The sequence below is a fragment of the Oryx dammah genome, unplaced genomic scaffold (genome assembly GCF_014754425.2).
Source record: "Oryx dammah isolate SB20612 unplaced genomic scaffold, SCBI_Odam_1.1 HiC_scaffold_4, whole genome shotgun sequence".
In the NCBI taxonomy this organism is placed as follows: Eukaryota; Metazoa; Chordata; class Mammalia; order Artiodactyla; family Bovidae; genus Oryx; species Oryx dammah.
In genome coordinates this window covers 26,930,318-26,955,319 of record NW_024070188.1, presented here as the reverse complement: position 1 = coordinate 26,955,319, position 25,002 = coordinate 26,930,318, and the positions used below count along the sequence as shown (strand labels likewise).

General features: G+C 40.5%; 1 protein-coding gene across 1 annotated transcript; it reads left to right on the top strand.

Annotated features, from left to right (window-relative positions):
* Positions 1-9: 9 nt before the first annotated feature.
* On the top strand, positions 10-21,818 carry AMD1 (adenosylmethionine decarboxylase 1). The gene is made up of 9 exons (XM_040238492.1): positions 10-458; positions 15,107-15,193; positions 16,111-16,237; positions 17,082-17,184; positions 18,168-18,210; positions 18,310-18,454; positions 18,568-18,660; positions 18,742-18,897; positions 19,634-21,818. Exons 1-9 carry the CDS (start codon positions 349-351, stop codon positions 19,772-19,774), a joined length of 1,005 nt encoding a protein of 334 aa, XP_040094426.1. The 5' UTR covers positions 10-348; the 3' UTR covers positions 19,775-21,818.
* The last annotated feature ends 3,184 nt before the right edge of the window (positions 21,819-25,002 follow it).

Below are 25,002 nucleotides of genomic sequence, written 5' to 3'. Positions count from 1 at the left end.
GCTCACGCAGTGCTCTCGCTCCCACAGTATGGCCGGCGACATTAGCTAGCGCTCGCTCTACTCTCTCTAACGGGGAAACAGCGGACTACAAGAGACTGAGCTGTATCTGCCTCTATTTCCAACAGACTCACGTTCAACTTTCGCTCACCCACACACACAAAGCCGGGAAAATTTTATTAATCCTTTTTTAAAAAAAAGTTAATATAAAATTATAGCAAAAAAAAAAAAAGGAACCTGAACTTTAGTAACACAGCTGGAACAATCCGCAGCGGCGGCGGCGGCGGCGGGAGAAGAGATTTAATTTAGTTGATTTTCTGTGGTTGTTGGTTGTTCGCTAGTCTCACGGTGATGGAAGCTGCACATTTTTTCGAAGGGACCGAGAAACTGCTGGAGGTTTGGTTCTCCAGGCAGCAACCCGACGCAAACCAAGGATCTGGGGATCTTCGCACCATCCCAAGGTGGGTGCTCGGGGCTCTTGCCCACAGTCGAGTCTGGGGGACTGTCGCCGCCTGGGAGGCACCAGCCTGAGGCTGGGGGCCGTGGGTTGGGTTCCCATAGTCTTCAGGTGGGGGCAGGTCCGCGTGCGGGAGGTCGTTTTCGCAGTCGTGGAAAGGGCCCCGGCGCTGGGGGTGAGCAGCCAAAGGTCCACGCGGGGCCCGATCCAGCTTCTCCCGCCACCGTTGTCGGGCCGGGCGCTGCCCGGGGGGAGGGGAGGAGGCCGGCGCAGCCGCGTGCTCAGGTAACGTCCCCGGCGCGGCGTTAGGGGCGGCGGGCAGCGCCGTTCCGGGTGGTTTAGCGGCCCTCATCTCCCGACTTTTACTCCCCATCGGCTGGATTTGGTGGTCGGGGACCCCGGGTGGGGTGTCCGGAGGTGGGGGCCGCGCGGGTTCCCTCCCGGCAGGTGTGGCTCGGCGGGCTTAGTCAGGCGCTAATTCGGGCGTGTCCGCCTCGGGAGTGGAGGAGGGAGGGAGCGGAGCGGATCGGGAGCCCGATTCGTCCTCTCGCGTGCGGCGGGAAGGGGTGTGTGGAGGGGGGGCCGGCCCGGCCAGGGCTGAGGGGCTGACTAACAGGCCTCCCGCCCGCGGTCGGCGCTGGCAGCATGTGGCGCCCGGGCGGCTGGGATTGGGCGGGAGCAGCTGTGCCGCAGTGGCTGGGCCGCACCGCCGCCCTAATGTGCTCTGCACCAGAGCCCTTTCGGGGCTTCCCGGGAAGACGGCCGGAGAGCCCACCGAGGCTGGCGCGCGAGTCTCTTGACCTTGGGCTGTGTAACCTGTTACCGAGTCGGCGGAGTCCAGAGTGGAATGAGGCTAGCCTGCGTTTATGGGCTAGAGGCGGGTGGGAGCTCGGACATAATACCTTTAATGCCTAATCCTGCAAAGGAATCTGGGGCTCCAGCCTCCCACCCCGGGCAGTCATGCGAGAGAGCTGGGCGATCGCGCAGAAAAGGAGAGGGCTTGTAGTGGTCTCGATCCCAGCGTAGATGAGGACGCTGGCGACCCCGACGGTGGCGGGGCCGGCTTCCCCTCCCGGGCGCTCGGACCACTAGACATCTCTCGTCACTCTAGGCTCCAGGGTGCTTAAGTGCCGCTAGTGTGCCTTGAGGCGGAGGAGCCGGCGCGGCCGCTTCATTGAAAGGCAGCGACCAAAGAGCTGCTGGGCCGGACCCGGAGCCTGCCCCGGGGTGTGGGCCAATGGGCGTTTCAGGAATGTTGGCTGCACTCGCCGTTTTTCCTGACAAAAAGCAACTGGAGAAGGGAATCTAGCCGGACACGTGCTGCTGGGACTTTTAAGGCGGTCTCACTTGGAGGAATCTCCCGTAGGAAAACCTCGTGTTAGCTAAAATGTGACCGGTTTCATTTTTCAAGCTTTGTGCGACACTTAAGAGGTCGTAACATGGCCCCTACTCTAGGAAGCAGTTACTTATAAATATGGGGAAGCTTAGTATTTCCTCCATTTCACAGATGGAAAAGCTCCCTCGTGTTGGTGATGCCTTTGGTAAGACGATTGTAATAGGATTATATAGGAAATACTGTCAGGAAGAACTAATGTGCAAGAATAAGTCATAAAATGAATAACAAAATTTTCTGCTCCGGCTCGTTAAATGAGCTGAAGCTTTATTAGTAAGAACGCGTTTTTGATAAAGGGAAGGGAGTGTTTCCTCCCCGAGTTCTTGGGCAAAAACGCCTGAATTTAAGCTTAGGCTTTTTTGGTTAAGAATTAGTTCTCCGAATGAAGGAGAAGGATAAAGGCTTATAAATAGGGAGCTTGCTTGCTTTTAAATGTTTGAGAAGGACTTTTGTACTTTCATCAACTGAAATTGTTTTACTGTTTCAGCGTGGATCTTAAAGTGATGGCAAAGAAGAATGTTGGTTTTGTTGAATCTGTGATTGTCGTAAGTTTTGTAGATACTTGGAATTCATTAAATCCCATAGAGTTATCAGTCATCTAGAAGAGTAATGCATAATGAAATGGTTAGTGCATTGCCTATGGCATGTCTAGATTTGAGTTCAAACATCATCTAATAGCTAGCTGTTTGATATTTTTGCCTCTCCAAAGTAGAGAAAATAATGGTACCTCTTCGTGGGGTAATTGTGAGGGTTAACTGGGTTAATACATATACAGTACTTAAAACTGTCTGAGACATAGTAACCACTCTGTAAGTATTAAAATCTTCATCTTCGATTTCTTTACCTTAAGGACAGAATCTTTTTCTCTTCTTGTTTTTAAGCAAACCAGGCTGGAGGAGAAAGTATTTCAGATTATAGTCTAATAGGCAATTTAAAATTACATGGTGCCCTAGCAATTTGATGTATTTTTATTCAAGTAGAAGAGATGGTGAGCTTTAGATTGCTTAATGAAGTTAAACCTTAATTCTTCCACGGAATAATCTTTAGTAGCTTTGTTTTTCTTTAACGATATAAATGTTGCCTCACATCTCCAACCTCAGTAATTACACTAAAATGCAAATAGAAGAAAGTCAGTCAAAAGACATTCACAGACTGGAATAAAATAAATTAACTCTACTGTTTATAAAACATAAAACCTAAGGGCATGGAAGGAGTTAAGATGTCTTAAGAGGGCGTCACTACCAATGCTAAAGACATTTAAAAGCCAGGATATTACAGGAAAATTCCTAGGAAAGTACCTTCCCACATCGATGCAAAAAGAAATAGAAATCCTAATAGTCCTATAACCACGGCATAAATTGACTTAATCACCCATAAAGAAAAATCTAGGCCCAGATGGTTATACTGGAGTGTTCTAACACTCAAGGAAGAAATAATTCCAACCTTTTTCATTCGTTACATTCATAGTATTACATTCTAATTAGTTAATAGAGAGGGAACACATATCATAGTTCCTTTTGGGGTTTATATAATTTTGATACCAGACCCTGACTAGAGCTGTGAAGGAATCAGGATTTTCATGAACTGAAGATGGGAATGGACAACAGTGTATCCACTTGGGAAAATGGTTTGGCAGTTTCTTAATAAGTTACTGTGCCTGCTAAATTGCTTCAGTTGTGTCCGACTCTTTGTGACCCTATGACTATAGCCTGCCAGGCTCCTTTGTCCATGGGATTTTCCAGGCAAGAATATTGGAGTGGGTTGCCATTTCCTACTCCAGGGGATCTTCCCCTCCTAGAAGTTGAACCCGCATCTCTTATGTCACCTGCATTGGCAGGCAGGTTCTTTACCACTGGAGCCACCTGGGAAGCCCTAATAAGTAAATACATCTCTCATATGATCTAGCCAGTCTAGTCCACTCAAGTGTTTGCCCAAGTGAACAGGAAATATCTCCATACAAAGACTTTGACATGAATACATTCTTAGAAGCTTTATTTTGCAGTAGCTCCAGAACCGAAAAAAAGTCTCTGTATTCATCCTATAGAATACTGCTGCTGCTAAGTCGCTTCAGTCGTGTCCGACTCTGTGTGACCCCATAGACGGCAGCCCACCAGGCTCCTCTGTCCCTGGGATTCTCCAGGCAAGAGTACTGGAGTGGGTTGCCATTGCCTTCTCCAATGCATGAAAGTGAAAAGTGAAAGTGAAGTCGCTCAGTGTACCCAACTCTTAGCGACGCCATGGACTGCAGCCTACCAGGCTCCTCTGCCCATGGGATTTTCCTAGTTAAAAAAAAAAGAGCGATGAACTGTTATTGACACACGCAACAAATAATTGTGCTGGAGAACAAACAATAATAAGCCCCATGAGAAGTCCTATACTGTAAGATTTCATGTCTATAAAACCAGAAAATACATACGTGATAGGCAAAGGATGAGAGTTAAGGGAGAATGGTGGATTACAGAGAGGCGTGACGGAACTTTTAGGGGTGATGCTAATCTGCCAAAGCTCAGGTGGTAATCCACCTGGAATTCGGGAGACGAGGGTTCAATTTCTGGGACGGGAAGACCCCTTGGAGGAGGGCATGACAGCCCACTCCAGTATTCTTGCATAGAGAATCCCCATGGACAGAGGAGCCTGGCAGGCTACAGTCATAAAAGTTATGAAAGTCGTAAGTACATCTCAGATTTTGACAAACTGATCCCATCATGTAACCAGCCTTCATATCTAAGTAATGTAACTAGCCACCACTCCCCCTGTGCCTCCTTCCAATTATAACCTATTCTGCTGTCCGCCTAAGGGAACACCAGTATCCTGAGTTTTAACACACTATGGTTTTCCCTAGTTTTTTTTATAACATGGAATCCTTTGTTATGCATTATATGCCTCCTTTGGTCAGCATTATGTTTGGGTTTTTTTTTAGTTCGTTCCCAATGTTGTATAGTATTTTTGTGTCCATATACCACAATTTATCAAGTCTACTATTTACATCAATAATTTCCAGTTTGCTTATACAAATACGTTGCTATGAACACTGGTGTAAATGTCTGTTCGTAAACAACAGGTATGCTCTCCTGTTAGATAAACAAACACCTAGGAATGGAGCTGCTAAGCAGAGGGTGCGTACAGTGCTTCTCTGGTTGGTAAAGTCCTGGGTTGGGAAGTTCCCCTGGAGGAGGGATATGCTGCCGGTTCCAGTATTCTTGGACTTCCCGGGTGGCTCAGATGGAAAATAATCTGCCTGCAATGCGGGAGACCTGAGTTTGATCCCTGGGTTGGGAAGATCCCCTGGGGGGGGGATGGCAACCCACTCCAGTATTCCTGCCTAGAGAATCCCCATGGACAGAGCCTGGCAGGCTACAGTCCACGGGGTCCAGAGAGTCAGACACAGTTGAGACTAAGCACAGCACAGGGTGCATATATTCTGCATAAGGCTGCCGTTGCTCAATATCTTCATTTAACACTTGTGTTGTCTTTTTAGTTTTAGCTATTTTGTGGGTGTATAGTGGTCTATTTCCCTTCAGACTAATGGAGTTGAACATCCTTTTATATCTTTACCACCATTTGGCTGTCTTTCGTGAAATGCTTGTTCAAGTCCATTTCTTTTTCTTTAGCGATGATTTTTCAGGATGATTTTTGCAGGAGTTCTTTAATATATTATTGATGAATTATCTCTCCAATATGTACATTACAAACATTTTCTATCCTCTGGTTTCCTTTTTCATTTTATTAATGACAGTTTAGAAAATAGTTCATAATTTTAATGTCCTGTTTATCAGTGTTTTCACTAATGGTTTGTGGTTTTTCTGTCCTGTTTAAAATGATCTTTGCTCATCCGGAGGTAATGAAGATGTTCTTTTTTCCCTGTAAACTTTGTTTTACTTTTCATATTTAGATCTGCAGCCCATCTGGAACTGATTTTTTTAATATGGTATGAAGGAATAGAACACACTTGAAGCAAAATTGGTCCATCTTTCCAAGCTTTTACTTGAAGCTGGAACCCACTTTCTGTTAACATTTCCCACTGTCCTGTAGGCCATTTAGTAGAATTTCCCTTCAGTGTAATCTGAATGAAGTACATAATACTAAGAATCTTTTGTTTATCTTTTCTGGCATGGCTTGGATTAAATAATACTGATTAACAATATGTTGCAGAAAAGCAATAGTCCAGATATCCAAATGAATAAGACAGGTGATGTTTTCTAAAATTGACTGCTTCACAAAGTAATTAAGGTTGAAATATAAAAAGAGGGAGTAGTATATTAGGTTTAACCTGCGGGTTTCTCTACTAGAATTTTTGGATTTCAAATGATGTTGAATAGAAATAGACCTTTATGTCTGTTTCTATAATTTCTTAAGAGTTGCTGGACTAAAATGCTGGACCAGACAAAAACCTTTTTAAAAGAAATGGCAGCTATGGGGAGGAAGTCTGTTAGAAAATAAGAAATTTTGGTGAGGAACGATAGTTTGATCTTTCAGGGCTCTAAAATTGACTTTCCTTTTTGCTTTAGAATTCATCACAGACCTGGACTGTTAGTAAGGAAATGGGTTCACATGGGAGATTGTAAGGAATGGAGGTAAAGAGCAAATGTTTATTAATTGTGGAAGGCTAGATCGACTTCACTTTGACTTTTCACTTTCATGCATTGGAGAAGGAAATGGCAACCCACTCCAGTATTCTTGCCTGGAGAATCCCAGGGACTGTGGAGCCTGGTGGGCTACGGTCTATGGGGTCGCATGACTGAAGCAACTTAGCAGCAGCAGCAGCAGAGGTGTTTTAGCTATGTGAAAATATGAAAACTAGAATCTGTAATGTTAATATTGGACAAGACATTTAGGACTACTGGCATTTTCTGCTATTCTTTCTTTCCTTCACTCAAATTTTACATGATAAAATCTTCAGCAAAGGACTGGCAGCAGTTGCAAAAATAGTAAATTACACCTCAGCATTAATTTTCCCAGAACTCATGCCTTACTTGACTACATCATTGCACCATATTGCAATATCAGTAATTTACACTGGAGGAATTTACAACCCCTTGCCAAAAAACCTTTTAGGGTAAATATTTTGGAGTAGAAGGGCTTCCTATTGAATTAACCTCAATACATTCCTCACAGCAGTTTCAGAAAACTTGAACTGCTCTCTTCAAACCACCTTTTTTTGAGAGGTACACATTGAAAGTAATAAATCAATGTAGCAGTAATGATGCTAATTTAATTTTTCGGTGAGAGTTTGAGGTGGAGAACTTAAGTTACTCTGATTATAATTAACAGTGCATTCTGGGTTGATTGCTTTGAACAGAAGATGAAAGCTTATTTCTCTGGATATCTGAATTAAATTCTGGTCAGCCTAGACTTCGCTGAAGAGTAATCTCATGTTTTAGGATGGGTTTGACTCAGACTGCTCTTAGACTGCTACCACCTTGGCTGTGGTGTTGAGGTCTGAATGCAAGGTGATAAGTAGAGTGTCTGAAACAGATGAGTCAGGCTGTTGACTAAGGTCACACTTCAGGAAAGTTCAAATAGTTCAGTTGGGTAACTTTTGGGGTAAATTACTTGATAACCCTGAAAGCAGAGATTTTTGCTTAAAGGAGGAAATCTGTTAGAAGAACCTAATCACATGGAGGCCTTTTAAATAAATGCAGGTTTCCAGGCACCATCTGCACAGTTTCTGACCCACTATATCTGAGGGTAGAATCCAAGGGATAAAAGAGAAACTGTTCTAAAGGGTTTTTTGCATCTGCCAGCAGCATTCTGTTCCCTCTATAATTTATATAATTTACTTCTCTTAAAAGTCTAACATTGGCTTCCCTGTTGGTCCAGTGTTTAAGAATTCGCCTTGCAATGCAAAGGACACCGGTTCAATCCCTGGCCTGGGAAGATCCTGCATGCCACAGGGCAGCTGAGCCCATGTACCGCAACTCCTTATGCCCACTCACCGTAGAGCCTGTGCCCCGCAACAAGACAAGTCACCACAGTGAGAATCCCCCTGCTTACCACAACTAAAGAAAGCCTGTACACAGCAGTGAAGACCCAGCACAGCCATAAATAAATAATTATTAAAAAATAAAAGTCTAACATTAAGTTTAACCATTTAAGTGAACATTCAGTATTAAATATATTCACAGTGTTGTGCAAGAGATCTGTAGAACTTTTCATTTTGCAAAACTGAAATGACCCATTAAAGGTTAATTTCCCCTCCTCTCTTCCTCTAGCCTTTATCAGTCACCTTTCCTTATGATTTGACTACTTTGGATACTTCATATGAATGTATGAGATGAGTGTCTTATATAAGTGGAAACACATCCTTTTGTGGTGGTATTCATCCTTTTCTGACTGGTGTGATTCACTTAGCATGAAATTCTTAGGTTCATTCACATTGAGGCATGTGATAAACTTTACTTTAAGGCCACATAAGCCATTTTTTGCATACACCACATTGTCTTTATCCATTAATCCCTTGATGGACATTTGGGTTGCTTCCTTCTCTTGACAGTTGTGAGTAACAATGAACATGGATGTGCAAATGTCTCTTCCAGATCCTGTCTTGAATTTTATATATATATACACACACATATATATATATACGCACACCCAGAAGTAGAATTGTTGGATCATGTGGTAGTTCTGTTTTTACGTTTTTTTGAGGAATGTTCATCATTTTTCCATAACGGCTGTGCCATTCTACATTTTCACCAGTAGTTCCGTTCAGTCACTCAGCTGTGTCTGACTCTTTGCGACCCCATGGACTGCAGTGTGCCAGGCCCCCCTGTTCATCACCAACTCCCGGAGTTTGCTCATACTCATGTCCATTGAGTTGGTGATGCCATTCAACCATCTCAACCTCTGTTATCCCCTTCTCCTCCTGCCTTCAATCTTTCCCAGCATCAGGGTCTTTTCAAATGAGTCAGTTCTTCGCATCAGGTGGCCAAAGTATTGGAGCTTCAGCATCAGTCCTTCCGATGAATATTCAGGACTGATTTCCTTTAGGATGGACTGGTTTGGTCTCCTTGCAGTCCAAGGGACTCTTAACAGTCTTCTTCAACACCACAGTTCAAAAGCATCAATTATAGTCCAACTCTCACATCCATACATGACTACTGGAAAAAACATATTCTTTGACTAGACAGACCTTTGTTGGCAAAGTCATGTCTCTGCTTTTTAATATGTTGTCTAGGTTGGTCATAACTTTTCTTTCAGGAAGCAAGCTTTTTTTAATTTCATGGCTGCAGTCACCATCTGAAGTGATTTTGGAGCCCCCCAAAATATTCTTTCACTGTTTCCATGGTTTCCCCATTGATTTGCCACAAAGTGATGGGACCGGATGCCATGATCTTAGTTTTCTGAATGTTGAGTTTCAAGCCAACTTTTTCACTCTCCTCTTTGACTTTCATCAAGAGGCTCTTTAGTTGTTCTTCACTTTCTGCCATAATGTGGTGTCATCTGCATATCGAGGTTCTTGATATTTCTTGATTCCAGTTGTGCTTCATCCATCCATTCACCAGTAGTGCACAAGTGTTAAAATTTCTCTTCATTTGCCAACACTTGTTCTTTCATTTTTCCTTTTCAGTATCTGACATCCTAATGAGCACGAGATGGTATCATGATTGTGATTCACATTCTTATGATTAGTGGCATTGAGCATCTTTTCATGTGCTTATTGGCCTTTTGTTTATCTTTTGGGGGGAGGGGAATTGTCTATTTAAGACCTTTGGCTTACTTTTAAATTAGGTTATTTGTTTTTCTTATTGGAGTTCCTTATTACGGATACTAACCTCTTATAAGATGTAAGATTTGCGGGTGCTTTTCCAGTTCTGTACGTTGTCTTTTCACTCTGTTGAGTGTTTTCCTCTGATACACAAACGTTAAGTTTGATGCAGTTCTATTTGCCTATTTTTGCTTTTGTTGCCTGTGCTTTTTGTGTAACATCCAAGAAAGCTTTGCCAAATCCAATATCATAAAGTTTTCCCCCATGTTTTCTTCTAAGAGTTTTATAGTTTTGTGTCTTAATTGAGGTGTTTAAATCCATTTTGAGTTATGCAGTGTAAGGTAAGGATTCGTTTCATTCTTCTGTGTGCAGATCCAGTTTTCCCAACACCAGTTGCCCAAGAGACTGTTTTCCCAATCCACAATCTGTCCTGCTTGCCACCTCCCCGCCCCCGGCCCCCAAAAGGGTAGGGGATGTCCCTTGGTAGTCCAGTAGTTGGGACTTGGCCTTCCAGTGCAGGGGGTGCTGGTTTGATTCCCTGGTCAGGGGGCTAAGATCCCATATACCTTGGGGCCAAAAAACCAAAACATAAACCAGAAGCAACATTGTTATAAAGACTTTAAAAATGGTCCACATGGGGGAAAAAAAGTAGCCGGTTAGCCATTTCTAGTCTTAGTCAGTCAGATGACATAGAAGTCTCTTAATTGTATCTTTTCCCATGTGAACCCTTCAGTTTGTTCTATTTTTATTAAACCACAGACTAAAAACTGTTAGTATAAAATACGGGACTTACCTGGTGGTACAGTGGGTAAGAATCTGCCTGCCAATGGAGGGGGCACGGGTTTGATCCACATGCCTCAGAGCAGAGAAGCGCATGAGCCGCAACTCCTGAAGCTTGTTCTAGAGCCCGCGCGCCGCAGCCGCTGAAGCCTGTTCCAGAGCCCGCACGCCGCAGCCGCTGAAGCCAGCGCACCTGGAGCCCACGCCCTGCAGCAGGAGGAGCCCAGGCGTAGCAACCAAGATTCCGCACAACCAAGAATCAGCTGACTGATTAAAAATAAATAAAAGATGGCATGCCGTTTATGTTTTACTTTTCTGGCAGAGTGACTAAGATCACTCAGTCCATGTACTGTCATTTGTAAAGAGCATAGTATTTGAGATATTTATCATGATCTGGGTGTGGCTAGGATCCAAAAAAACTTTATTTAAGGAAAAAATAAGGGCTTTTCTACCAAAATGTGACTTTAATAATTTGCTGAAATTCCCAACTGTTTTCTCTCTCCTCTTTATGCTCATGGGTAGCATTGTATTGACTTTTTCAATTCTAAATCGGTCACATTTTTCCTGCCCTGTATATTTTGAGCCATCAGTTCTCTAGATTGTTTTTATTTTTTTTTTTTATTTTTTTTATTATTTTTTTTTTTAGATTGTTTTTATAATCACTTGGTTGATAGACTATTCAATTGTGTTTGACTTAAAATGTTTTAAAGCAGTTCCTTTCATACCATGACTTTGGAAACTACTGACTACTTAAGGGTTTCTTTTAGGTGAGGAAGAGTATGGTTGCAGAATTTATTAACAGTGATAGAATGAGTGCAGGAGGATTCCTGTTTCCATCAAGGTGGAGTAGCACACTCTACTCTCACTAAATGCATCTAGAAACCCTGGACAGAATGCATGCAGCAGCTGAGGACTCTGGAAAGTAAATGTTAGGTCAATTGGAGAAGGAAGCCAAAACTCAAAACATCACTGAAATATCCATGAGTTTGTTTCTTTTTTCTCTTGGTATCTCCTGGGGTGGTCTCAAAAGCTGCCAGAAACCTGGAATTGCACACAAACTGAGCTCTTAGAGAGGTCTTTTTCTGGAATGTGGACAAGGAATGGGAGGGGGCCCCTTTGGGTTAGAGAGAGTGGGGATTTTCCTTTGTTGCTTTTGTATTGCTTTGCTTTTTTTTTTTTTCTGTTCTTTCCTGCTGTAGCTCAGGCAGTCCTATAGTAGACTGCTGCAGAGCCAGGAAACTAAAGCCTGGGCTTTCTAGCCAGAGAACCAAGAAGCAGGCCATCTTCACACACACCCCCCACACACCCACACCCCGCCCCCACTATTGAGCTAGGAGTTGTCATGGAGATTATGGAGCTAGTAACCTAACACATAGAAGTGGGTTGAGAAGAAGACTGAACTTAACCATTTCAACTGTCTGCTAACATAGTTTTTTTAAAATCAGCATGCTCCATAGGGTTTGAAGATTTAAAATCATATAATGTGATGTCCAGGATGCAATCACAAGCAATAAGGAAATTGCCTCAAAGGGAGACAGTCTAGTAGACTTCAACCTCATGGTGGTGCAGGTCAGGATTTAAAAGCAGTTATCATAACCATGCTATAAGAAGTAATAACACAAATCTTAGCAGAGAAGCACAAGGTGGAACTAAAAAATAACTACCGGAATAAAAAGTTTACTGGATGGGCTTGTAGAGTAGAAATGACAAAGAGTGAGTGAACCTGAAGATAGATCAGTAGGAATGGCCCAGTTTGAACAATGTTGAGGAAAAATTTCAGATGGACACTGAAAATGAACAAATCCTGGTCAAAAATTTTAGCATTTTGTGTCAGATTGACAGAAGAGTATGTTACGGAAAAAATATTTGAAAAAATAATCTAAGTTTATGGGTGGGTTCTATAAACAGGCAAGATATTAGCAGTGAAATGAGTAAGCTTCATTTATGTAGATAAAAATAAGATAACATTTCAAGTGGAATATATATATATATATCTGGTGCTTTAACAGAATAATTCTGTTAAATGAATATTTTAAATAACTCACCCTGAACTATTAAGGTGACATTTTAAAAAACAGTAAAAGGATCATGTAGCAATTTAGTTTTTTTTTTTTTCTTTCTTTAAACTTTTTATTTTATATTGAGGTATAGTTGATTAATAATGTTGTGATAGTTGCAGGTGGACAGCAGAGGAAGTCAGCCATACATACACATGTATCCATTGAACTTCTCTCCCATCCAGGTTCCCACATAACATTGAGCAGAGTTCTCTGTGCTACACAGCAGGACCTTGTTGGTTATATGTTTTAAATACAGTAGTGTGTACATGCTGATCCCAAACACCCTAACTATCCCTTTTCCCTATTCTTACCGCCTAGTAACCATAAATTCTTCCTCTAAATCTGCCAATCTGTTTGTTTTGTAAATAAGTTCATTTGTACCATTTCTTTTTAGATTGCATATATAAAGCATGTCATTAGATATTTCTTCTCTGGCAGACTTACTTGACAATTCTAGGTCCATGGATGTTGATACAAATGGCATTATTACGTTCTTTTTCATGGCTGAGTAATAATGCCATTGCATACCTGCACCACATCTTTTTCCATTCCTCTGTCAGTGAACATTTAGGTTGTCTCCATGTCTTGGCTATTGTAAACAGTGATGCGGTGAACACTGGGGTGCATATATTCTTTGGAGCCATATTTTTCTCCAGATATATATGTATATATATATGCCCAGGAGTGAGACTACTGGTTCATTAGTTCAGTTCAGTCGCTCAGTCGTGTCCGACTCTTTGCTACCCTATGGAATGCAGCACGCCAGGCCTCCCTGACCATCACCAACTCCCAGAGATACTCAAACTCATGTCCATTGTGTCGGTGATGCCATCCAACCATCTCACCCTCTGTCATCCCTTTCTCCTCCTGCCTTCAATCTTTCCCAGCATCAGGGTCTTTTCAAATGAGTCAGTTCTTCGCAAAGTATTGGAGCTTCAGCATCAATACTTCCAATGACTATTCAGGACTGATTTCCTTTAGGATGGACTGGTTTGATCTCCTTGCAGTCCAAGGGGCTCGCAACAGTCTTCTCCAACACCACAGTTCAAAAGTATCAATTCTTCAAAGCTCAGCTTTCTTTATAGTCCAACTCTCACATCCATACATGACTAATGGAAAAACCAAAGACGGACAAAGTTGGCAAAATCATGTCTCTGCTTTTTAATATGCTGTCTAGGTTGGTCATAACTTTTCTTCCAAGGAGCAAGTGTCTTTTAATTTCATGACCGCAGTCACCATCTGCAGTGATTTTGGAGCCCCCCAAAATAGTCTTTCACTGTTCCCATTGTTTCCCCATTGATTTGCCATGAAGTGATGGGACCAGATGCCATGATCTTGTTTTCTGAATGTTGAGTTTTAAGCCAACTTTTTCACTGTCCCTCTTTGACTAAGAGACTCTTTAGTTCTTCGCTTTCTACCATAAGGGTGCTGTCATCTGCATATCTGAGGTTATTGATATTTCTCCCGGCAAGCTTGATTCCAGCTGTGCTTCATCCAGCCTGGCATCTTTCATGATGTACTCTGCATATAGGTTAAATAAGCAGGGTGACAAAATGCAGCCTTGACGTACTCCTTTCCCAATTTGGAACCAGTCTGTTGTTCCATGTCCAGTTCCAACTGTTGTTTCTTGACCTGTATACAGATTTCTCAGGAGGCAAGTCAAGTGGTCTGGTATTCCCAACTCTTTCAGAATTTTCCACAGTTTGTTGTGATCCACACAATCAAGGGCTTTGGTGTAGTCAATAAAGCAGAAGTAGATGTTTTTCTGGAACTCTCTCTGCTTTTTCCATGATCCAGCGGATGTTGGCAATTTGATCTCTGTTCCTCTGCATTTCCTAAATCCAGCTTGAACATCTGGAAGTTCAGGGTTCATATGGTAGTTCTATTTTTAGTTTTTTAAAGAACCTCCATACTGTTCTCCATAGTGGCTGTATTGATTTATATTTCCACCAACGGTGCAGGAAGAGTCAGTTCCTCTTTGTTCACGTCCCCTCCAGCAAACGGTGGCCCTTCTGATGGGTGAGACGTGGCGCTTCACTGTAGTTTTGGTTTGCATTTCTCTTAATTAGTGACGCTGGGCATGTGTTTGTTGGCCATTGGTATGTCTCCTTTGGAGAAATGTCTTATTTGGGTCTCATTTGTCTTTTTCATAATAAATTGCAAATACATAGTATAATTTCCTGGATTTTGGTTTGCTTCTTAACATGCTGTAGCAAAATGCATCCATCTTACTTGGTGTATATGTCAATATAGATTATTTTGAAACAAAATTAAATGTTGGTATTCATAAAAGAAGGAAAATCCCCTGGAGGAGGGCACAGCAATCCACTCCAGTATTCTTGCCTGGAGAATTCAGTGGACAGAGGATCCTGGAGGCTACAGTCCATGGGGTTGCAAAGAGTTGGACGGCTTAGCAGGCATGCAGCATAGTGATTGAACTTAATCTCCAGCCCCTCTCCCCATCCCTAGGTCAGGGGCTGGATAAGAAGTTCCAACCTTCTAATCACAACGTGGACCTTCCTGGCAACAAGCATCCAACTTCACTTGCTTCCAAAAGTCACTTCATTAACGTAACATTCATAAGAGAAGGTGGAGCAAGAATGAGACAAAAAATACAAAGCATGATTTTAAATCATGGTGAGACTTTTATAATTTTTATGAGAGTAGGCAAGTTCTGTTATAAACTAATCATCCTCTTTTTGGTTAAATAATAGATCCGAGTGGGACATACTTTTGAAGGATGTGCAATGTTCAATCATAAGTGTGACAAAAACTGACAAGCAGGAAGCTTATGTACTCAGGTAAGCCCTCTGAAGTAGTATTGGTTAACCGATTTCAGTGTGAATCATACTTCATATGGAAGAGTTAATTGTTCCTCTGTATACTGGTTCTATAATAGTTTTTACCTTTTTAAAAAAAATATGGTGTAAAATAAAATGTTTACTTCAGGTGTCCCTAGGCAATAGGGTTTTTGAAGTCTTACCTAATAGCTCTTCAAGGTGGCTGCCATCTTTATTACCCTGGAGGTTAGCAGGAAGTTTCTGCAAAAGAGGATTGAATGGCATTGTTCCCTTGCCCTCACTTCTTTTATTTTTAGTATGTGCTTCTCTATCAAAGCTTGAAGCAGAGTGAAAATTAGCTTTACCATAGAAATAGGATTGCTGTTATTTAAGAGAGGAAAGCCATGCAGTTCTTTTTTAGGTACAGAGATAGAATGTTGGGCTTTAAGGCTATTGTATTGAACATGGTGCCTGCTTTTACTAAGTCTATATTTGACATATACAGATGTTTATCAAATGCCTATTAGGTGCCAGGCCCTAGGGATATAATAGTAAAAGCAAACATTTCTTTCCTCATGGAACTTATTATCCAGTGAAAAGTAATGAGATGGTTACAGACATACACGTGAGAGCAGGCAGTTCAAGACGAGGTAAAGAATGAATTTAATAAGTGTCCTGGGTTAGGTTAGGTGTGGAGGAAAATTGACCTGTAAAAGAGGGTTTGTGTAATGAGCTAATATGCTTTATACCTAGTTTATGTTTCTGTGGGATCTTTCATGTAATAGAAGAGGAAGAATTATTTGCTTCCTTGAGAACTTAATGTTTAAAATTACGAGCCAAAAATTTACACTTCAAATGATAGTCCAATAATAATAGGTTAAGCATCTCAGTAGTACATAAACATTGTTATAATATTGTGACTTTCTTTTAAACTGCAGTGAGAGTAGCATGTTTGTCTCCAAGAGACGTTTCATTTTGAAGACATGTGGTACCACCCTCTTGCTGAAAGCACTGGTTCCCCTGTTGAAACTTGCTAGGGATTACAGTGGGTTTGACTCAATTCAAGTAAGTAGTCAAAAAAACATTTATCCTTTTGATCGGGTATAAACGTTAGAGTTTGGTGATGTGCCTGGTAAATAACTTTGTATACTTGTTCAATTGTAATGACTAAGGACACTCACACCATGAAGAGAAAGAATGCCTGTTACTCGTGGACAACAGAAAATGTGGAGGAACCAGAGAAGGATCAGACTTTACACTTGGGTTTTAATTATTGTGATAAGATGTTGAATTTTAATATTTAACTTAATTTGTAAATATTAGTAAATAATTTACTCAATTTGTCCTAGGGCAAAGGACAGCTGTCATTGGGACCTAAAACTGTTTTTGTTGATCCCTATAAGATGATCTAAATTGAGCAATATGTTAATTTTTGGATCACTCTTTAGAAACTAAATATATATGTACATATTCTCCCACAAAATTTTTATTACTTGCCTGTTTTAAAGCTCAGACACTCCTGCTCTAGGGAATCCCCTCGTGGTCCAGTGGTTAGGACTCTGTGTCTCTATATAACACTAACTCATGGGTATTGGTATGAAACCTTGCTCTTTGACACAGCGGCCTTCATTTTTGTTTGTCGGCCAGCAAAGTGTGCTATAGTCCACAGGGTCGCAAAGAGTTGGGCGTGACTGAATGACTGAACATACGCACACATGAAGAATGACAGTATATGTTTGAATGACTGAACATACGCACACATGAAGAATGACAGTATATGTTAAGTGTCATTGGGAAAGAATATTTGTGGAGATAGTTTTGGCTTTGATATGTATATGTAGAAAATGGTATATTGGTTTAGGAAAGGTGATAGAATTCTGTGTGTGAAGTTATCTATCTGTCTTTTTAGAGCTTCTTTTATTCTCGTAAGAATTTCATGAAGCCTTCTCACCAAGGGTACCCACACCGGAATTTCCAGGAAGAAATAGAGTTCCTTAATGCAATTTTCCCAAGTAAGTTTAAGTAGAATTGAGTCCTGCTTCTGGATGTTAGATATGTGTGTTGTGTGTGTATGCCTGTGTATCAAACATAGCACTTTATACAGTTAAGTTAAATGTATCAATTTAGCTGATTACAAATTTTTGAGTATTGTTGTGTAACTGTTGAAATGATGGGAGAAAAAAATCAAGTAACTGATCACCTGCCAGATGGACAACTCATCTTCTAGCCAGTTGCTGTCATTTCTGTTTCAGTGGATATGAAGGCTGCGATCCCTTCATCCAGAAAAATGCCCCATGACTTCATAAACCCATGCTAAGATACTGGTCCATGTTAAGAAACTGTCTACCATGCTGTACAGGAGTTGAGCTGGCTTAAGAATGGTCAACTGAAGTGAGTTAGTAGTGTCACTTCAACTAAATTGGCAAGATTTACTTCTATCCATTTATATAAGCTTTTATTTATAGACCTTCCTTTTTGCACTTCAAGGACAGGGAAGTAAAGGTTACCTAATCTAACACCCTTATATCCTAGAAGAGGCTAAAAACCTAAGATGATTTTAGTAACTTGGCGCAGAGTCATTCACAAGGGTGATTTTAAAAAAGAAAATCTTTAAAAGATTTCCATCCTACCTGTTCTTATCTCATCTTCTATACTAGGCTATATCAGGGTGCCACATAAAATTTATTTTAAATTTCAACCAGCTGTTAACTTACTCTGTTGAGTGAGGCTTTGAAACACCATGGAAAGGAGGACGAACTGCATAACTTCATTTCCCGGAGAGAGTAGGTAAATAGGCGACCAAATCCATCTCCTGATGGAGTCTTAGGGGAGAGTAAACCATAGTTTTCTCAGCACCATTCAGACTGGCTTATTAGCTGAAGAGCATCTCTAAATGACGGCCAATAAAATGTTTCCTTAAAGGGGGAGGGGGATCCTGCCTACTTGCTGTCAGATGGATCTGTTAAATTTATTTTATGTTCTCCTGCCTCAACAGATGGAGCAGCATATTGTATGGGACGCATGAATTCTGACTGTTGGTATGTTGAACCCAATCTGATGGAAGTTTTGTTTCATATAAGATTTCTTTTTAAACTTGCAGTTGTCATTTTTAGAAACTATTTTGTACTTTTATATAGGTACTTGTATACTTTGGATTTCCCAGAGAGTAGGGTAATCAATCAGCCAGATCAAACCCTGGAAATTCTGATGAGTGAGCTTGACCCAGCAGTTATGGACCAGTTCTACATGAAAGATGGTGTTACTGCAAAGGATGTCACTCGTGTAAGCACTTTCAATAATAGTTCTGTACCCTGCTTGGCAGCTAAATATTTTGGCTCATTCTCTGTTTCTTTTCCAGATTTGCTTTTAAATCAGTCTTTGGCTTTCTTTCCCAGGAGAGTGGAATTCGTGACCTGATACCAGGTTCTGTCATTGATGCCACAATGTTCAATCCTTGTGGGTATTCAATGAATGGGATGAAATCGGATGTAAGTCAGAATATCTTGCTTAATAATTTAAACCTTTAAGTGTGCCCTTTCCATTATTAACACAAAGCTATTTCTCTTAAGGGAACTTACTGGACTATTCACATCACTCCAGAACCAGAATTTTCTTATGTTAGCTTTGAAACAAACTTAAGTCAGACCTCCTATGATGACCTGATCAGGAAAGTTGTAGAAGTCTTCAAGCCAGGAAAATTTGTGACCACCCTGTTTGTAAATCAGGTAATACATTTTTTTTTCATCAGCAATAAAATCTGACAGAAAATAAGGACCGTGAGGCATGTCATAAAATGTATTCTGAGATGCCATATAATCAGCCAGAGATACTACTAATTGAGGTGTTTGGTAGATGAGAAGCCTTATGCCTGTCACCAGACTTCTGGTCCTTGTTTACCTAGCCCAGTTTGTGGGCTCCTCTTATCTTGTCTGTTTTCCCTGTTGACAGACCTTGGGGATGGTGGTGCCAGAAGACATAAAGTGTCCCCCTGCATCCAGCCCCTAGGAAGTCAGCTAAAATATTTCAGTTCCATGGGGTTGGTTTTGTTGTGGTTTTGGTTTTTTAATTTCATGTATTTACTTTTGGTTGTGCCAGGTTTTCGTCACTGCACAGGCTTTTCTCTAGTTGTATGGAGCAGGGGCTACTCTTCGTTGCAGGCATGGGCTTCCCATTAATGGTGCCTTCTCTTGTTGTGGATCACCAGCTCTAGGGCACAAGGGCCCAGTCGTAGTACATGGGCTTACTTGCTCGGTAGCATGTGGGATCTTCCTGGATCCGGGATCAAACCTGTGTCTCCTGCACTGGCAGGCAGATTCTTTATCACTCTGAGCCACCAGGGAAGCCCCCAGTGCCACAATCTGACTAAAACAGCAGTCTTAAATACTTATTGCATGACTGCTTTGTTTGAAAATATTACTGCAGATCGGAAATGCTAATGGTTAATTTCATTTTTTCCCCCAGAGTTCTAAATGTCGCACAGTGCTTTCCTCGCCCCAGAAGATTGAAGGTTTTAAACGTCTTGATTGCCAGAGCGCTTTGTTCAATGATTACAATTTTGTTTTTACCAGTTTTGCTAAGAAGCAGCAACAACAGCAGAGTTGATTAAGAAACATGAAGAAAAAACGCAAAAAGAGAACACACATAGAAGAAGGTGGTGGCTGCTTTTTAGATATTGATACCAAGGGCCATGCTTTCCATAACCACCACCTTGTAGTTGCAGAAAGCCCTAGATGTAATGATAGTGTAATCATTTTGAATTGTATGCATTATTATATCAAGGAATTAGATATCTTGCATGAATGCTCTCTTCTGTGTTTAGGTATCCTATGCCACTCTTGCTGTGAAATTGAAGTGCATGTAGAAAAAACCTTTTACTATATGAAACTTTACAACACTTGTGAAAACAATTCAATTTGGTTTACGCACAGTGTAATATTCCTCCAGGTGTCATCCAAAATTCCCCACAGACAAGGCTTTCGTCCTCATTAGGTGTTGGCCTCAGCCTAGCCATCTGGGACTGTTCTATTAATTGCTGCCAGGATTTTACATCCAGTTACCTCCACTTTCTAGAATATATTCTCTACTAATGTTATTGAAACCAGTTTCTACTTCATACAGATGTTTTTGCAACAGCAATTAAAGTTTTTCTTCCACGAGTCAAGTCCTCTAAGGAAACTGTCCATTCTATGTATTTATACTTTAACACCACTCCTGTGCTTGTATTACTTTGATTCCTTCGTTACCATGGTGTCTCCCCTCCCAACCACACCCCCTCAATAAAGCAATACACTGTTACACTGTGGGTTTTATACTAATCTATACCCCAGAGGGGGAAGGCGGGGGTAGACCCCAGGCTTAATTTTCTTTTAAGGTCAATGGAGTTTGACATTTTTCATTGCCATGAGCTCTTTTGGAATAAACTATTGTTGATTAGCAAAGAAGGCATAGATTGGTACTAGGGAATATTGGCAGAACTGTATGGAAACTGTGCCATTTGGTGTCCCCCATTAAATGAAATGAGCTTCTCATAAGTACCATGTCTTTATTAACTTGCTAAGTAGTACAAAATAATTTTTATCACAGTGTATTAATGAGATTGAAGATAAAGGTATTGGTTTCAACAAATCAAGTCAGGTCAGATGATTCACCTTAACTTTTACTTTTGTAGCCATTTCCACTAGTTTCTGTTAACGATATGCCATGAACTTTGGTTCAAAGCAGATTCAATGTCTTTTCCATCTTGTGACTTAAAAGATCTGTGACTTTATGATACATGTAATAGTGTCCCAACTTGGTTCCTCTTGCTTGTTTGTCCTTTCACCATGGAATAGGATCAGGTGATGAATGGGAACTGTTAAGGTTATTCAGACATACTCAGTGCAGCAGAATGCTTTCCACAAAACGTTACACACAAAATTCCAAAATCATTGATGGGAAATGACCTAAAAATACAGGCATAAAAGCGTTGGCATCTTTTAGCTGTATTTGCTAACATGGACATTTAAGCAGTTGATAAAAGAGCAAAGTTGACTCAATTTTGTATTTCTTCTTGTCTTCAAACAATTTTTGATTCTGGATTGATGCAGTGATTTTGTTCCTTCCATATTTATGAAGGAAACACTTTTTTTTTTTTTTTAGTGTTTCTGAACATAAAATCTGCTTGGTTTGAAATCAAGTGGTTGGAACACTTGACTTTTATTTTAAGCACATTGTTGATTCAAAGCTTCATTGAAGAAGCTTTCAATCAATGGATCATTCTGATTTTCTGTAATTATGCACAGTACCTAATGTTTTGGTGCTATTACGAGGACCAATGCTCAAAGTGGATTTTGTTCTTGAACAGTGTCCCAGTAGATTTGATGACATTTATTGGCTTGAGGTCTGATTTTCCTCCCCCTAATAGATTTAAAAGATATCTATTTCATGTTGAAGACCTGCACAAATTTTGTATGGAACAAAGCCTAGAAAAAAATGAAAACTAGATTGACTAGTAATCTAAATTAATCCTAGTATGTATGGTAGAGGAGGGAAAATTTTGGTGCCATAATTTCTCTCTTCATGGTGTTGGACTTAAATCACTTGAAATGTATTTCTGTACCCACAATTTAAGCTTCAATAAAGGTTTGCTTAATTCATTGTCTAGTGACATTCAGAAAGTTCTCTGTCAATGTATTTTTTTAAATAGTATACATGACCAAATACTAGACTCTATATAAAGTTTTTATAATTAATTGAAGGAATTAATATTTAATGATTTTTTTTAAGGTTATGGGAGATGTTATAAAGATAAGATCTTTAAGTTCTGGGAGAACAGTTTTAAACCATTTGTTGTTGATAGTAGCTTCATAACTGAAGCTGAAAGGAAATCATCTGGGCTGTATCCCAGGTCATCAGAGTAGGAAAAGTGTAAGTAGAGTAAGAATGCTAGAGTTTGGAACTAGAAAAGTTTGAAGATGGAATATTCCAGCATTTATTATGGAATAGGTACTTCCTGGTGGGGTGGGGAGCAGAGTTTAATTCACAGTTCTTGCAACTAGAACATAGTTAAAAGCTTTTGATCGTTGTGCCATGCAGATACATATCTCAGCATTTGGCAAAATTTCAGTTCTTCAGTCTCATATACAATAAGCTAAAAACTGGAATCTTTATTATATTCAGATCTTTCTTAAAATAAGCTTATCAGAATATTGTCCAAAATCTGAGTTAAAAAGGGTTGATCTTAGGGACCTCCCTGGCAGTCTGTTGGTTAAGACTCTGCACTCCCAGTGCAGGGGGCACAGGTTAGCTCTCTAGTCAGTGAACCAAGATTCCTGAGTGCCACAGAGCCTAGCTCTAAAAAGAAAAGGTTGATCTTAGAAAAGCAAGATGTTAAAGGTGTGTGCAGTCTTACAGTGCCAGATTGTTTTATAGGACAGGTAACGAGTTTGGCAAACACCTGGTGTTAACTGATGAGATCAGGGACTTGATCTGAACGTGGTAGATGTGACACACTATGAAACAGAAAAGACTGCCTGCCTCAGCCAGGTCACACCACTTCCCAGCTACCCACCTTCAAACTGCGCGTTTTCATCTGCCCTTTTTGTTACAATGGAAGAAGTGTTAGTCCTTTGAATTCCTATCCACCCATTTCTACCTTGAGAGACTAAAGGACTTCACTGCAGACATGCCCACTGTTGATCGCCATCAGTTTGTTTTACTTCCCTAGTTTCTTCCCACTTCCGTTTGCTCCTTAGAATTCACTTTGTTAGTCCTTTATAACACGAGAAGTGTCAATTCTTATCCCCAAACTGAACCATCTTCAAACTACTTGTAATCCAGCATTTTCCTGAGTGAAACCTAGGATGAAATTGAGGCAGTCACAGAGGTTTGTGATGTAACTCAGATTGGAAGAAAACTACCGGCAGTGTCAAGAGATGTCCCATGTCCTGTTTGAGTAGGACCTGGCAGCCTACTCCGGTATTTTTCGCCTGGAGGGTCCTATGGACAGAGGAGCTGGGCGGGCTACAGTCCATGGGGTCACAAAGAGAGACAACTGAGCAACTGACAACACACGTGAGTTAGAAGCCCCCCAAATAGGTTGATACTTATAATTAAACATCTAAATTGGATGTATTTCTCCTTGAACCATCACACCCTAGCTTCAGAGTCCTCAATTCTGCTCTGGTACACTGAACTATCTGTTACACACACCTCATTAGGTCAGATTTACAAAAAGTTGAGATATACAAATCTTTACAATTTTTAAGAATGTATACTCTTGGCCCACAGCCACATCAGGACCAAAGAAATTTCCCTTATATCACTACCTAAGCAATGAAGTATTACTCTAGGTAGTTTAACTACTATCCAGATTTTTTCACTAAAGAGTAGGGTTTCCTTCTCCCCCATCCCACCTCTGAAACTAAATTGAATCACTTAATGCTTTCATAAGTACAAAGTTTTGAGAGATTGAACCATGTATTTCTTATTGCCGAGTAGTATTCCACTGTATGAATGTACCACAATTTGTTTAGCTATTCTGTTAAATGAACATTTTGTTGGTTCTCAGTTGTGAGAAAATATTAATAAAGCTGCTATGAACATTTCCTCATACAAGCATTGTGGCTTCTGAGTATGTAGTAGTATCTTGTGTTAATCTACATTTCTCTAATGAGTATGCACTCTCGTGTGTTCAGTTAGCCATTACTGTATTCTTAGAATGAAAAGTTTTGTATATTTAAAAATTAGCTGTTTTCATTAATGAGATATGGAACTATATATTTTGGATACAATTTTTTGGTGTATTTTGTAAATATTTTCTCCTAGCCTGTCTTCATTTTTCTAGTAGTGTCTGGAGTAGTTCTTAAATTTCAGCAGTCATAATTTACCACCTTGGATCTTTTATAATAAATTTGCCTTCCTCCACATTGGGTTGGTGACATTGTTTTCTTGTAAAAGCTTTATAATTTTTGGCTTTTACATCTTATCCACCTCAGTTTTTTTCTGTGATACAAGGTAAGGGTCGAGGTTTGTTTTTATCCATATGGTAAATCCAGCACCATTTGTGCTTTTTCCATTGAATTACTTTGGAGCCTTTGACTTTCATGAATTCTGTATTTCTGTGCAAATATTAAAGTAACTCTGTTGATTTCTATCTTTTAAAGTCCTGACGGGCACTATGATGGACTAGGATTGAGTTGAATCCATCTGTCATGTTTTTCTCAGCAATGTTTGGTATAATGTTTTGTGTGATTTTGATTGTCATAACTTTAAGATTTTTTGATAAAACCTATCAATGGAATTGTTTTTTTTTCCAACTGATAACTTGCTCACAGATAACAATTAAAAATTTTTTCTCTTGTGTCATGAGACCTTGCTAATAAATAAGCTCACTTAAAATTATTTTTTATTGAAGGATAATTGCTTTACAGAATTTTGCTGTTTTCTGTCAAACCTCAACATGAATCAGCCATAGGTGTACATATATCCCCTCCCTTTTGAAGCTTCCTCCCATTTCCCTCCCCATCCCACTCCTCTAGGTGGATACAGAGCCCCTGTTTGTGTTTCCTGAGCCATACAGCAAATTCCTGTTGGCTATCTATTTTACATATGGTAATGTAAGTTTCCATGTTACCCTTTCCATACATCTCACCCTCTCTTCCCCTTTCCCCAAGTCCATAAGTCTGTTCTCGATGTTGCTCACTGGTTTTGAAAAATTATTTTCTTACCTGTTTACCTGTTAGGACGTCTAATACATGTTGAGTATAAATGGTAAGAGCAGCTTGTGACTATTGTAAGGTTGGGAAGACACCTAGGGAGTGAAATTCAAGGAGTACTGTCAGATCAGGGTG

Coding starts and splice junctions, on each gene's coding strand:
- AMD1 (XM_040238492.1), top strand. CDS start 349: ATGGAAGCTGCACATTTTTTCGAAGGGACCGAGAAACTGCTGGAGGTT. Junction 18,455..18,567: donor CTGCAAAGGATGTCACTCGT/GTAAGCACTTTC, acceptor TTTCTTTCCCAG/GAGAGTGGAATTCGTGACCT. Junction 18,661..18,741: donor TGAATGGGATGAAATCGGAT/GTAAGTCAGAAT, acceptor ATTTCTCTTAAG/GGAACTTACTGGACTATTCA.